The sequence below is a fragment of the Hoplias malabaricus genome, chromosome 1, assembly GCF_029633855.1.
Source record: "Hoplias malabaricus isolate fHopMal1 chromosome 1, fHopMal1.hap1, whole genome shotgun sequence".
In the NCBI taxonomy this organism is placed as follows: Eukaryota; Metazoa; Chordata; class Actinopteri; order Characiformes; family Erythrinidae; genus Hoplias; species Hoplias malabaricus.
Genome location: NC_089800.1, coordinates 79,606,110 through 79,621,115, shown reverse-complemented (window position 1 = coordinate 79,621,115; position 15,006 = coordinate 79,606,110). Strand labels below are relative to the sequence as shown.

Below are 15,006 nucleotides of genomic sequence, written 5' to 3'. Positions count from 1 at the left end.
AAGCGGTGCCTTAACATCCAGCTGTACCTGTTCTCCATGCTATGGTTTAGTAGGCAGAAACCACAGAAAGGGTCAGTCAAGTTCATGAACTTCGTTATCCTGGATGGTGGAGGGAGGACGGCTGTGCTCGGACACACGCTTGGCCATGATGTCCCACTGTGGCCCAAGGACTTTGGGTTTGGACACTGAAGAAAATGGAGACAGAGTGCAGGACAATACGTATTACATGGAAAAACAACCAGAATCATCATTCTCTGAGACTGCATTTGGCATCTGTTTTTGTGGGCCTCACAAAAGTGGATCAGACAGTTTTGTACTCTAGTCCTTCATCAGTGGACACTGTTGGTTGGATATTTTTTTATTTGGTGGGCTGTTTTCAGTGACAATGGGAAGCAAAACTCCAGCAGCCACTGCTGTGTCTGATCCACTCGCACCAGCACAACACACACCAACACACCACCACCACGTCAGCATTACTGCAGTGCTGAGAACGATCCAATGCTGACATCATACCTGCTCTGTGGGCTCCCAGAGATTTGAAGAACTGGATCTAAAGGGGGCTAACAAAGTATGCAGAGCAACAGTCTGTCTGTATTACTACAAAATGCATTGATGCTACTCAGATGGATAATGAATGTAGGGTTTTATTTTTTTTTTGGGGGGGGGGGGTTATTGGCCAGGCCAAATTTTCTCATAAAATAAACATGTAGTGATACATCCCACACACACACACACACACACACACACACACAGAGAGAGAGAGTACGGTTCATGATGAGTTTCCCTCAGATGTCCCGTCTAACAAGACTAAAGTGGTTGCATGCTGAAGTGCTGATGCTCAAATTATTGATCAGTTTAAAACTAGTCATAATTTAGTAGTGCCATGGTTTGAAAACACCCATTATTATAGCTAACCATAGCCCCCTACTGGCTGTAAAAAGTACTCCATTCTCACTAACATTGAACGCTAATGTTTTGTTTCTCCATTAAGATGAATCTAGGGCCATTATCAAACGAACAGCTAAGAGCTGAAGAAGAAAAGGAAAGCAGAAGAAAGCCTTCCCAGAAAAGTGGACGCTGTTATAGATGCAAAAGGGGGAGCAAACTGTGGCTACGGATTTAAAAAGGGATGTAATTAAAGCTCCTGTACACTGTCAGAACACAGGAATCTCATTGTTCTCTAAAAGGTACAAACAGTGGGTTTAAAGTCCATTTGTGTTTAAAGTGAAGGAGAGGTGAATTTGTAAGTTTTCATTGGAGGACTGTGTAAAATAAAGTCCTAGAGATGAAATGCAGTATATGAAATCAATGCAACTTAAAAATCAATTACAATTAATGAAGAATATGGTACAATCATGTTGCCAAACTAAAAGGTACTGAGAGTTTTTCTTATAGTGGAGGCCAGGTTTCCAGATCCTTACCACAGCAGAATAGGATGGAGCACACAGCCAGCAAACCCAGTGCTACCAGCTTGTCAAGCATACAGACCGTGTGTTTGTGTGTGTGTGTGTGTGTGTGTTTAGCTCTGATCAGGAAAACCATGATATTGACTGTGTTGCTTGTTGATGTGTGTTTCTTTTCGGGGTCTGATCCTGCAAGAGATCCATGCAAGACACTGCTGATCGGTTACCATGACAACACTGGCAGTCATTCAGAGATTAGAGACCAAGAGTATGAGAGTGAGGGAGAGCACCATGAGAGAGAGAGAGAGAGAGAGAGAGAGAAAATAAGATTGGGGAGTAGATGGGACACAGGAAAGAAAGCAGAGACAGTTGTGAGGGGTGCATGGAAGAAATGGCCTGATACAAACTGTAGTAGACAGACAAGTAAACAGATTCATGTCTTAATCCCACGCCTTCACACATCTCTCATCACAGATCTCTCTCACCTTCCAGGCCATTGTGCTGCTCATAGGTGCGTTTGCCCAGAATGGTGGGTGAGCCGTTATTGAGAATGGGGGACGACTTGATGGGCGTCAAACTGCCTGTGGAAATTGAAGCTCCTCGAGGGGGGTCTGGTTTAGGAGGGCACGGATGGGCCTCTAGAAAAAGACAAAGTAAAGGGGTTAAAAATTCGACACGACTAGTATTTAATCATTTTTAAAGCACTATACTGAAATAAATAAGGAGACCTGCCTCCAGAAGTTATAAAGTGCAGTTTCTGCAGTGTTGAAACCAGTGTAGCAATAAGAGAAGCTCTATTCTTCCTGTAACAGCTCGGTGAAGCATCACAATGACTTAAGCTGTGATTTTAAGGTTACAAAAAAAATTAAATAAAATATTACGTAGCGTTCCTTTAAAGTCTGATTAAAAATGAAGGATCTAAATAACAACAGGGCTGCTCCTAGTGTAGAAACTGGCTACACTGTGAATGCATTTGTTAATTACTCTGGGGCTCTTAATGGAAATTACATCCTATGGGTGTATGACTGAACAACAGACACATCCACAAAAATATCATACGAATTCTATTTCATCACATTAATCACCCTCACAGCTTCGGAGAGAACCGCCAATCCACAAATGCAGACTTTGTTGTTCTGTTCTTTTTCCTGCAGCTTATATCCATCCTCGCCATTTGACATCTTGAGCTACCCACATCTAACCCCTCCAGAGCACTGCAGGCAGTTTCCAAAACTCTCTGAACTGACCATGTCCAGAATGTTTCAAGGCACCAAGAGTGAGTTTGCAACATACATTTGAAAATGAAGGCGATAAAAAAAAAAAAAAACGAGGTGCAGATGTCATTTCCACTCACCAAGATATCTGACCACAGACTCTAGAGGCTTCCGTGCTGCCTGTTTCAAAGATGCAGGCTTTTTGGAACCATCTGGCAACCGCAAAGCACCTTTAAAACAAAAAGAAATTTCATTGCATTTCAAACCCATAATTTATGCAAAAATACTCAAAACAACAGTATGTATGACTAACCTCAACTGGTCATGTTAAAGGCCCCCTGTTAACCCACTGTTTAGCCTTGTTAAATGTGTGTGTGTGTGAGAGAGAGAGAGACAGAGAGAGGGGGGTGGGGGGAGTGTTAGTCTTGTTTATCTCAGTGAGTGTGTGTGCTGTTTAATCTTGTTACCTGTGTTTGTATATAGTGTTTAGTCTTGTTAATGCTTGTGTGTGTGATGGAATTTAACCTTGTGTGTGTGTGGTATTTAGCTTTTATTAATGTGGGTGGTATTTCGCTTTCTTAGTGTGTGTGTGTGTGGTATGTCGCTTTCATAGTGTGTGTGATGGAGTTTAGCCTTGTGTATGTGTGTGTGTGGGGGGGGGGGGGGGGGGGGGGGGTTAGCGTTGTGTTGGTGTTAAGTCTTGTTAGTCTTAGTGTGTGTGTGTTTGGTATTTAGCTTCCTTAATGTGTGTGTGTGTGTGTGTGTGTTGGTGTTTAGCCTTGTTAGTGCTTGTGTGTGGTGGAATTTAGCCTTGTGTGTGCGTGGGGGGGGGTGTTTAGCGTTGTGTTGGTGTTAAGTCTTGTTAGTCTTAGTGTGTGTGTGTTTGGTATTTAGCTTCCTTAATGTGTGTGTGTGTGTGTGTGTGTGTGTTGGTGTTTAGCCTTGTTAGTGCTTGTGTGTGGTGGAGTTTAGCCTTGTGTGTGTGGGAGGGTGGAGGGGGTGTTTAGCTTTGTGTTGTTGTTAAGTCTTGTTAGTCTTAGTGTGTGTGTGTTTGGTATTTAGCTTCCTTAATGTGTGTATGTGTTGGTGTTTAGCCTTGTTAGTGCTTGTGTGTGGTGGAGTTTAGCCTTGTGTGTGTGGGGGGGTGTTTAGCTTTGTGTTGGTGTTGTTAGTGTGTGGTGTTTAGCTTCCTTAATGGAAATGTGTGTGTTGGTGTTTAGTCATGTTAGTGTATGTGTGTGTGGTATTTAGCTTTCTTAATGTGTGTTTGTGTGTGTGGGGGTGTTTAGCTTTGTGTTGGTGTTTAGTCTTGTTAGTGTATGTGTGTGTGGTATTTAGCTTTCTGAATGTGTGTGTGTGTGGTTTCTAGTCTCTTACACTCTGCTTTGATGGCTGCTGTGTTGACAGGTGTGTATGGGTGCCTGGCCAGGTAGCGGGACCTGAGCAGGTCCTGGCAGATTCGACGGGCTGCTCTGGTCAGCTGGGTGGTCTGCAGGTAGAACGCCTGCCTGGTCTTCACCGCAAACTTTGGACTCCCGCTGTGTCTCATCGGCAAGCCGTGAGGACTCTACCATACGGAAGGAGATCAGAGTTAACGTGCCAGGGTCTGTGATAACAGTTCTCATAAACACACTGTTAGCTGAAGAATGGAGACAGTAGGTGTTCTGTTATGATACAAATTCTACTCCAACTAAACACAATCCATCCAATAAAATACAGCGACATAAACCAAGGAGAGATTATATATCAGATATGATAGGATTCCTCAAAGGTTACTTTCACCTTTAAAGGTTGGAACAGCTTTAATTTATGGTCCTTTACAGGATATAAAGTAATCTGACACAAAACTAAACACTGTCAGTTTAATACCTGAATACTAGGCTTAATAAAACACACCTAAAGTACAGCAAAATATTAAAGGCTAATCTAAATAATAAATAAAATAAAACAATATAAAAAAAAAAACAAAATAAGTGCTTTCTTGCTCTTTTAATAAAACATATGATGTCATATTTTGTATTTATTTATTTTTTAATAAGTGAAGCCTTTATTTCTCCCTCAGCATCAAGTGATTACTTTTCTTTCCCTCAATTTGCTCTGGAAAGATATACACCATTGATTGATTTTTAATTTAATTTACCAGCTATTAAACTAGAATCGCTTTGTGTCAGATCTGCCATGTGTTCATTTGCTAAGAAGTGATAAACGTGGATCAATATCCAGTGATCAGAATGTGAATTCACTTTTGCAAATCTGCGCACATATATGCTATCAGATCCAAAAAGGAGGAGTCCTATGTTGGAAATATTCCCACCATGTTGTTGCGATTGGGCCCAGGGCGCTCTCCATCCAGCCTTGTGGGCATCTTCAGGCCTCCGTATTTCTTCCAATACGTCCAGCAGGAGGCGCAGAGCCTGCACTGCATATTGGATGGACCCCATGAGTACCACTGGTATGAGCTGGTGGCTACACACACACACACACACACACACACATTTATATTTGAATTACCACCTGAAATCATAAATTAAATAATGCATGAGCAAAATGTTCATGTGAATCTCTCACACAATGCACCTAATATAGAAGATCAAGGTGACTGCAATTTAGAATCTGCAAAGTGCATTATACTTTACATCAGATGTGCTACATAATAAGTGGGTGATCTTTTCCCTGATTCCAATTGACCATTTCCAAAAATCTGGCTAAAAACTAAAAGCCACAGAGTGGCGCTGTTGCGTCTCATCTGAAACATACACAACTCCGAGGGGTTGAGGAGGTTTCTAATTGTGTTTTTGAGTGGAGGAGATTTTTGAAAAAATTCGAACAGCTCATGTCTTCTCAGTCTCTCTCTCCTCACACACTCGGCTGTTCCTAGAACACATTTAACCGTTCTGAGTCCATTAAACACTCAACTTCTCCAGTGAAACAGAGAAAACCCAGTCCGAAACCTAATACAGCCCAAAACATTCTCTGAACATGCTGTGGTGTAATTCATTTACCTGGAATCATTGGGCACAAGGAGGGAATACACCCTGGAGGGGGCGCCAGTCCTTCACAGGGCAACACAGACACACACATTCACTCACACACGCACCGCTACGGACACTTTTGAGTTGCCAATCCACCTACCAACGTGTGATTTGGACTGTGGGAGGAAACCGGAGCACCTAGAGGAAACCCACGCAGACACTGAGAGAACACACCACACTCCTCACAGGCAGTCACCCGGAGCGGGAATCGAACCCACAACCTCCAGGCCCCTGGAGCTGTGTGACTGCGACACTACCTGCTGCCCCTTGCTGCGGTGTAATATATAACATAATCAGAGTCAGCGTCACTGGACGTTGCCCTCATCACACACCTAATGATGATACGAATAAAAGGGCTGTCAACATAACACCTACGTATTTACTTGTATGTTTTCAGGAAGTGAAAAGTGTGATTTTGTTAAGTAAGACACTCCTTAGCTGAAGACATCCCTAATTCTTTCTTTACACAGTAGTCTTCCACTACAGAACGAACGGCAGATATAGAGTGTTTCAATGGACTGAAGCTGGGCAAACTCACTGTAGCAGCTCTCGCAGGCTCGGCCCAGTCCGGCTGGCTGGCCTGTCGACCCTGGCAACACCCCAGCCCCGTTCACCAGCCCCGGCTTTACACTGTTCATACTCAGCTGGTTGGGATTGGGCTTGTTACTGCAGGCACAGAGCACGAGGGTCAAAGGTGGCCACAGGATTACACATGATCAAACAGCAATTTACTGAAGGCTTAGGATAAAGTGTAAGTAAATCCTGTGCCACTCACAGACCTGTGCCAGGATACTCACTAGTTAGGGATGTAAACCTGCTTCAGTTTGCTCTCCGCCTCTGCTGCCTTTAACCGTTTCTGTACCAGGGAAAAAGCGCAGGAAATGCTTAAGTAAACAATTTCCGAACTTTTCTGAAATATATTATTCATTGGTTAACAAAAGCATTAAGCAGACAACCTCACCTGCTGAACATATCTGTCTGTGGTTTTCCACATGTAGTAATACTCAATTATGCTGGTCAGAGACTTCCAAGGCAGCTGAAGAAGAAAAAGGGGAAAAAAAAGAAAACAAGTGTGTGTTAAATTCAGAATGTACACCGTATTGAAGGGCAATTCCATCCTGTTCAAACATCATAAGTAAATCTATTCTGGTTATGAAAGGAAACATAGGATACAGAGTATTTTTTGTGGGAGGATTTAAGTATTTAACGAGGTACATCTGTTTATTTAATTCATATCATTAGACATAAAGATTAGTTGAAATGTAAAGAGTATTAATCTGTGCTTCTACAGTGAAAATAAAAATGATATATCAATTAAACTATTTCAAGACATACACTTCTAAAATAAATGTCCTACTTCAGTGTTAAATTATTGCATCAAATGGTCACAAGCATGTTTTGAAGGCTCTGAAGACGAGACCTAAAATGAACAATTTAATAAGTTAAACCTCAAAAGCCATGTGTGCGTTCAATGGTCAGTTAAAATTGTTTTATTTACAGTGTAGACTTCACTACCTCAAACATGTCAAAAGGTATTCATTAAGATTATCCCCTTCCGCTCACACTGTAACAGACCAGATGTAAAAACAATGTACAAATAAAAACACGTCATTCTTCTTCTGTCTCATTAAATACGTCTGTGCTCCTTCTGTAAAAGTAGGAGTGGATGTTTTCCACAAGTTGCTCCTCCTCGATTCTCTGGGCTGGGCTCTTTGGGTTATGTCCTAAGCTACAACAGCACACACATACACTAAACCATCAGCAGGTGGCAGAGTTGAACATTGTCTTTTGCTGTAAAGTGTGTCTGGACTATCTATTTTTACTGGATTCTAATCATGATCTTTATTGCAGAGCTTTTTAAATCCTTTGCACGTCCCTTGTTGTTATTCCTGTCCTCTCTGTAGATGCTTTGCTTGTCTAAAAAACTCACAAAGTCCTGCTGGATGTCGGTGAAGTCCTTGCCATATTTCTCAAGCGCTTCCTCAAACAAGTTGGCTTCTGAGGCGCTCCACTCTTCCATTTCGTCTCTGCAGAGCACAGGACCACCCTGTGGCACCAGAGCGGCGATAGCCCGGGTCATGTCGTAGCCGTTTTTATGCAGCGTGTCCATAGCGTGGAACTGGAAACAAAGCAGGGAACAATACGTCAACACTGTGGTGGTCCTAAACATTTAAAAACAGGATGATAGGGGGCTAACAGTGTTTGCAGAGCAACAGATGGACTACAGCCAACAACTGCAGAACTACAATTTCACTGATATGGTCAGAGGAGCTGAGAAAATAGACAACGTGTGTGTGTGTGTGTGTAGAATCAAGGAAGTGGTTTTAATGTTATGGCAGATAGTGTATTTGTCAGGTGTGATACTTCTTTGTCGTACAATGAGGGCAGATGCAAGTCCCTCGTTTATCAAACTACACTGTGTTTTCAGCACAGATCTCTCAGGACGCCTGCACAAAATAAACCATCAAAACGTTCATATGTATTTTTAAAAAAAATGCCATTTCATTTTCAATACCAGCACACACACACAACCATAGTGTGTGTGTCCCAGTGGTCCAGTGTGTGTCTCTAAGCATGTGTCTGGTGCCCCTGGCTCCTGAGTGCTATGTTTTATAAATGAGGGGCAGAGTCAGGCAGAGGGTGGTTCTGGTTGAACATCATTCCTACTCTCTTCTGTTCTAACTCCACTAGGGCCCAGAGGCAAAATGAGGGCTGCAACCTGTTTTTGTTCCACCCAGAACACTGTGTGCTCGTAGCTCTCCGTGAGGCTGTGGCTGATAAGACTTGTGCCTTGAGATGTTAGGCTTCCTTACTTAAGACTGGGGATATATCTGGATCTTGTATCCCTTTATTGCTCATATACTGCTATATTTCCATGATGAGGATAATAACACTGCTGGGTCATAGTCAAAATCAGGATTACATTCATACGGAAAGCAGAACTGAAATAAATCTAAATTAGGCTGGTCCCCTTAAGCAAAAGTACAAAACAATGTGTGAAGAACGTAATAAATAAGTAAGGATAAACATATAAATGTTATGGCACTATGAATGTTAATACTGCACTACAGTTGACTCGGTTTATATGGCACTCCTTGTCAGATATAATTTAAATTTAATTCAACTACAATAAACTTGTGTAGCGCTATTTACTACATTGCCACAAAGGCACAAACACAAAGCAACGTCACAGAAATCTGGATCCAAGCCCCTAGTGAGTGAGCCAAGCACAACAATGACAGGAACAACTCTATTAGCCAGAGGCAGAGTCTTGAGAGGACTCAAAAATACTAAAGAAGGGGGGGATAAGAATCAATAAAAAGCACAACAAATGTTGTAAGAGCATTTAGAATAACAAACCAATGACAATCTACTTACAACAATAAAAACAGGTATAAAGTACAAGGGAACTAATGCTAAACAACAGAAAGAAGTAAAATGCAGGTAATTACAGATTTACCAGTGTCTAACACAGAGCATCTTTTATAATGTATAATAATGGCAGCACAGTGGTGCAGCAGGCAGTGTCTCTGTCATAGCTCCAGGGACCTGGAGGATGTGGGTTCAAGTCCCGCTCCGGGTGACTGTCTGTGAGGAGTGTGGTGTGTTCTCCCTGTGTCTGTGTGGGTTTCCTCCGGGTGACTGTCTGTGAGGAGTGTGGTGTGTTCTCCCTGTGTCCATGTGGGTTTCCTCCGGGTGACTGCCTGTGAGGAGTGTGGTGTTCTCCCTGTGTCCGAGTGGGTTTCCTCCGGGTGACTTGTCTGTGAGGAGTGTGGTGTGTTCTCTCTGTGTCTGCGTGGGTTTCCTCCGGGTGTTCCGGTTTCCTCCCACGCTCCAAAAACACACATTGGTAGGTGGATTGGCGACTCAAAAGTGTCCGTAGGTGTGAGTGTGTGAGTGAATGTGTGTGTGTCGCCCTGTGAAGGACTGGTGCCCCCTTCTGGGTGTATTCCTGCCCAATGATTCCAGGTAGATTCTGGACCCACATTCTTGTCTTTGTGCACATACAGTGTGAGTCAAAAAGCAGAAACGAAAGGGAGAATGACGTATCTGAAAACCCCAGCGAGTACTGGGTGAGGGGCCTATTTTTAGGCTACATCCAGAACATCTTTAAAGCCGCCATATTGGATCAAGAGCGTTTTTCCCCTCCAATGGGAAGGTGGTCATGTAGCACATCAGAGAAGACCAGCATTGTCTCAGAAATTGACTGCCACCATCAGATTTGCAATATCTCCTGTGGTTCAAAAGTTATCAACCCAGAAATGTCAAAACTTATGTTGTTCGTTACTGGCTCGACCAGACCCTAATTGCTCAGCGCCATCTTTGGTCATGGATGTGAACACTTTCCTGTAGCACTGTCAGATAGGGTCCTCTATGATTGTCCTCCTCTATGACACACAAACTCAGGATTACATGTAATCTACCTCCCAGGTTTTATTGTAAAGACGTTCAGCACACCTCACAGACTTTGACATGGTTAACCGGCTGTCAGTGACAGTAGGAAGGGACCGTTGTAAAACAAAAACGTTTTTACTGTAGCGCTAATGATCATGAAACCAAAAGCCTTGCAGACCGTCACATCCCGGTGGCAGAAGCTCTAGTGACTCCTTGTCAGATCTACAAGAACTGTGTTTCATTTTATTAAATCTGACACTCTGAAAATTCAGTAAATACAGAACTGCTGCCTTGCTGCTGATGGTGTATTTGGAGCTGCAATGGAATTAAAATGTAATTGTGTATAATGTCTATCTTGATTCTCAGTGAAGGCACAAACTGTCCATAAAATACAACCCTAACCCTAGCACTATTTTCTTTAATAAAAAACATGAACTTTGCTTACATTCTTTTAAAACACCCATTATGCTAAACACCATTCTGCACAGACAAACAGCAAAGCACAAGTCATTTTTACAGTGTGTTTTACAAGCCAAACCCAAGTGTGAAGTTGTGCTGAAGCAGGATGTAGCGTGTAGTGAGTGTAGGTGGTGCTATACCAGCGTGATGTCTCTGGAGGCTGCTGCAGCGCTCATATGCAGACTGGGCTGCCGAACTGAGCTGCTGCAATCCAAAGCCCGCGCAAACGTACCCACAGAACTGCGGGAGGAGGGAGGGAAGATGTAGGAAACAGAAAGACACAGGGTGAAGGAGAGAGAGAGAGAGTATAAGGAAAAAAAATTAACTGTGTTAGTGGCTTTCCATTATAAAAGAAACTGTTCACACATGATCAATACCTCCACAGTAAACATACAGAGCCCTGAATGCAGTTAACCATCTCAGTGCTGGTCCTCCAGCCTCAGGGCGAAAACATCAATGAAGCGAAACCTTTAGTAGTTGAGGTGCTTACCGAGCCACTACGAGGAACTGGTCGATCTGTTTCTCTGTGATGGGGCTGCTGGGGTCCCACACCTTCTCCTCCAGTTTGGCCAGCTCCCTGTCATCCTCCTCGCCTGAGAAATCAAAAAGCGCACACACACACAGCAGAGAGCTGAGGAACACGACTGGAGATCAAGATCACCCTCCTACATTGCTACAAACACGACTCCGTGTGGAGTCCAACCGCTGAGGGATGAAGCTTAAGCTGCTCATCTACACTCCATGGAGGCAGCAATGTCTGCCAAATGACTCAAGAGCCAAACTAGCATTAACTCCAAGAGACATGCTGTAGTGTGGACTGTGCTAGAGACTGCAGCACAGTGTAATATCAGGTGTACAAAGAAGCATTAAAGCATTTTGTGTAACATAATTACAATTCTTTTCATTTTATGGTAAATGTTGTGTGGTATTAAATATGACACCTGTCATTTTATAGAAAAATAATAACCTAAAGGAAGTATTAACATTCTCGAGCACGCTAACATCAAAATCCCCATCTTTATATCGTCTAAACAAAACTCGCACGTACTTTATCCCCAAGTACACAACAAATCCATCACAGTCTCCTACAGCGCTTTCTTCCTGATGGAGCTCATAACGAATGCAGCGCCCAATAAACTCTTCTCACTCGTCATTCTCAAACTACTTAATACTTAGGTTACTTTTAATGAATAAAATGACATTTGTCGTTTTTAATTGTATGCAATTCACCCTAAAATCACAGGGCTGGACTGCAGCCAGAGAAGAAAACGTCTAAAAAAAAACTTTATAACTATATAAGTGGCCTTAATACATGATTGTAGCTGGTGGCACTGTCCCTTAATCAATACGAGACACAATGTGGACGGCATCCCTCTCGCAGCTGCATGTTTACAGCGCTTTGTCTCCTTACACCAACAGCCTGTCACACGTTACGGAGAAACGGCAAAGCCAGTCCAGTTAGTAGTGTGGGTTTGGGAGGCGGGACTCGGGAGTAGAGAGCGAGATCTTAACTGTATGTAAAAAAATACACAGACTAGACACTGACGGACCGTTGTATTTTAATTTTCTGATTGAAAAGATTGTTAGGGACAATTCAGTAGTGGCTTGATTGGTTTAGAGACATGTCCATACCTTTTCTACCCATCTTTATGCCTTTATATGTATGCTGCTGTAGTTAAAGGGGCCGGTCAAATGAAAGCAGCAGGCCGTACATGGCCCACGGGCCGTAGTTTGAAGAACACTGTCCTAAAACACGGTTTGTGTATCTCAGGGTGCTTCTTCAGCGACAATAAATTTCACACACACCTTTCACTCACCATGTCACACCTATGGACAACCCCCCCCCCCCCCCCCCCCCACATAAACACCCAGTCATGTACACACTTATACCCATGGGCACTTTTGCATAGCCAGTTCACTTACCAATATATGTTAATGTCTAATGTAAAATCCACTTTAGGAATGTAAATCAGAAGTGTATCCACGTATCCTTTAAGTAAACATGTGATATGCTGTAAGGAATATAGGTGGGACATGTAACATAAGAACAATCAGTGGCTACATGAGTCCTGGAAATAACTGAGAGCTGAGAACGTAAACTCTGTAGCTGTGAAACTCCATCGGACCTTTGCCGGGTCGGGTCTGCGCCAACGCAGTTTAAAAACGTAGACCTACCCTCTTTGAGAAGGTCAGTAATTTCCGCCTGGTACTTATTCCCCACTCTGATCTCCCCCTTATCGGCCAGGAGAGTCTTCTGCTGAGGGTCATACACCAGTGAGTAGAAGAACGCATCCTGCAGCCAAAAGACAACATACACAAAGAGCAAGTCAGATACACACACAGAAACAAAGACGCAGCCTCATGCACTGATAGAGGGCTGTATTTATACTTTTGTGTGTGTGTGTGTGTGTGTGTGTGTTCAGCATGGCATTGAGTGGAGTCTCCACTCTCCTCATTACCAAATGCGAGGAGAACATTCTGGGTCAACACACTGAATAATTCATTCAGAATGGAGCTCAAAACTAGCTCTCATACACACGTCAGATAAACACATTCATCTCTAGTTCTAGAAGCAATACACACACACACACACACACTTATAGAACAACAGTCTAAACAGTGTACCCTGCTTGTGTTATTGTTACTATTATTATTAGTCAGGCAATAGTGATGGTCCTGGCACTGAAGTGAACGCGAGAAGTGATAGCATCTGAGTTAAACCCAAATTGAAAGCGCAGTTCAGGAAAAGTTGTCTTTTTCATGATTTTGATCAAATTCAGCCACAGCACTGTATTTAATCCAGTATTAAATATCAGAACTCTCAATGTCACACAGACATTATGGTCAGAGGTAGCAAGAGTTTGCCCTTCTCTGAAGCCATTTCCCTTTAGGCTGTTTGAAATGGCCCTTTTCTACCGTCACAGGTTTTTTTGCAAGACCAAACTTGTTTTGTCTGATGCCTCAAACTGATGCTGTGACGTCTTAAAATGTAATAGTGAGATATTCGCCTGCATCGTTTCATATGCTCAGCCACAGCATCATCCAATATCATCAAAATGTAGTTTATCAATTCACTAAACACATTTACTGGTTCAGTTACATTTCTATGTTGTAAAATGGGTATCTTCCTATGGTTTACATTCATTATCTCTAACCACTTATCCAGTTCAGGGCAGCGGTGGTTCCAGAGCCTACCTGGAATCACTGGGTGCAAGGTGGGAATACACCCTGGAGGGGGTGCCAGTCCTTAACAGGGCGACACACACTCACACATTCACTCACACCTACAGACACTTTGGAGTCTCCAATCCACCTACCAACCTGTGTTTTTGGAGCATGGGAGGAAACCAGAGCACCTGGAGGAAACCCACGCAGACACAGGGAGAACACACCACAGTCACCTGGAGCGGGACTTGAACCCACAACCTCCAGGTCCATGGTTTACATGTAGTACAAGCAGTACATGAGTTTTTACTGTCACTGGAGGCTGTTACCATAGCTAAGATAGGTTCTACTTCACTCACCTCTCTGTCCAGGTAAGACTTGAGGGTTTCTGTCTCATTGAGAAGTGTCACACAGCACTTTCCTCTGAAAACAATTATAAAACACACCCATCAGTAAACAATGGCCATTACCAAATCTTAGCCACAGTTAAAGCCAAATCACCAAAGAATGTGGCTTCGCAGTGTCGTAACCCATGAGCAATCCTTTATGGGATGTGGAATGTACGTGATTATCAGTCACAGGCTCAAAAGTCTCTTACACACATTGGATTTCTACCAGCTGTAGTGAATACTAAAAAAAAAAACAGGAAGGTGGTAAGTGTTAAATGGAGTCTTGGTTAAGTTAATGATCAGACCTAGTAAATTACCCTGGATAGATCCTGGATCGGTTGAGAGAAGCACATTCATTCATCTTTTATAAGAACTTCATCATGTTTAGGGACACGGTGGGTCCAGAGCCTACCAAGTATCACACCCTGGACATCACACACCCTGTGGACAATTTCACACATTGACTCCACCTACAAACTAGGGCTGGCCCCGAATATTTGCTCGATGGGTATGAATTCGGTTTATAATTTCGAGAATCAAATTTTCGTTTTTTGGGATAAATGTGGCAATGAAGGCAACCCTCCACTCCATGTGTATTCAGCCTTGTCAACATAAAAGTCTTAAATGAAGCCTAAAACAGCCTAACACGACAGCAACCTACTTACAACAAAGCATGGCAAAGCAACAGTTCATTTTGTCAGCTTTACACCTCAAATTAGAACACCTCCATGAAGCTCTGGTTTATTTATTTTATTGTACCCTTAGTGGCACCGTTTATGCACGAGTTAGCGAACGACTCGGCGAGCGGAGCCATGCTGGGAACCGCAGTGCAGCCTTAATTTTAAAGCAGGCGCTGAGCGACGATTTTCTGAACAATAGCTGGCCCCAGGTGTTCGGGTATTCAGATATTATTTTGTTGGGTATGTATTCAGTTTCCAATTTTGAGATT

General features: G+C 42.9%; 1 protein-coding gene across 1 annotated transcript in view; it reads right to left on the bottom strand.

Moving 5' to 3' along the window:
- The window catches only part of mta1 (metastasis associated 1), a 41,645-nt gene that overhangs the window by 963 nt on the left and 25,676 nt on the right, over nt 1-15,006 (bottom strand). Inside the window, exons 5-17 of the mRNA XM_066674600.1 lie at nt 14,028-14,091; nt 12,679-12,796; nt 10,994-11,096; nt 10,644-10,743; nt 7,580-7,768; nt 6,611-6,685; nt 6,447-6,505; nt 6,188-6,315; nt 4,932-5,083; nt 3,995-4,184; nt 2,758-2,847; nt 1,889-2,041; nt 28-185 (exon numbers count right to left, since the gene is read on the bottom strand). Coding sequence (XP_066530697.1) covers nt 73-185; nt 1,889-2,041; nt 2,758-2,847; nt 3,995-4,184; nt 4,932-5,083; nt 6,188-6,315; nt 6,447-6,505; nt 6,611-6,685; nt 7,580-7,768; nt 10,644-10,743; nt 10,994-11,096; nt 12,679-12,796; nt 14,028-14,091 — 1,534 coding nt within the window. The 3' untranslated portion in view covers nt 28-72. The remainder of the gene's footprint in view (nt 1-27; nt 186-1,888; nt 2,042-2,757; nt 2,848-3,994; nt 4,185-4,931; nt 5,084-6,187; nt 6,316-6,446; nt 6,506-6,610; nt 6,686-7,579; nt 7,769-10,643; nt 10,744-10,993; nt 11,097-12,678; nt 12,797-14,027; nt 14,092-15,006) is intronic.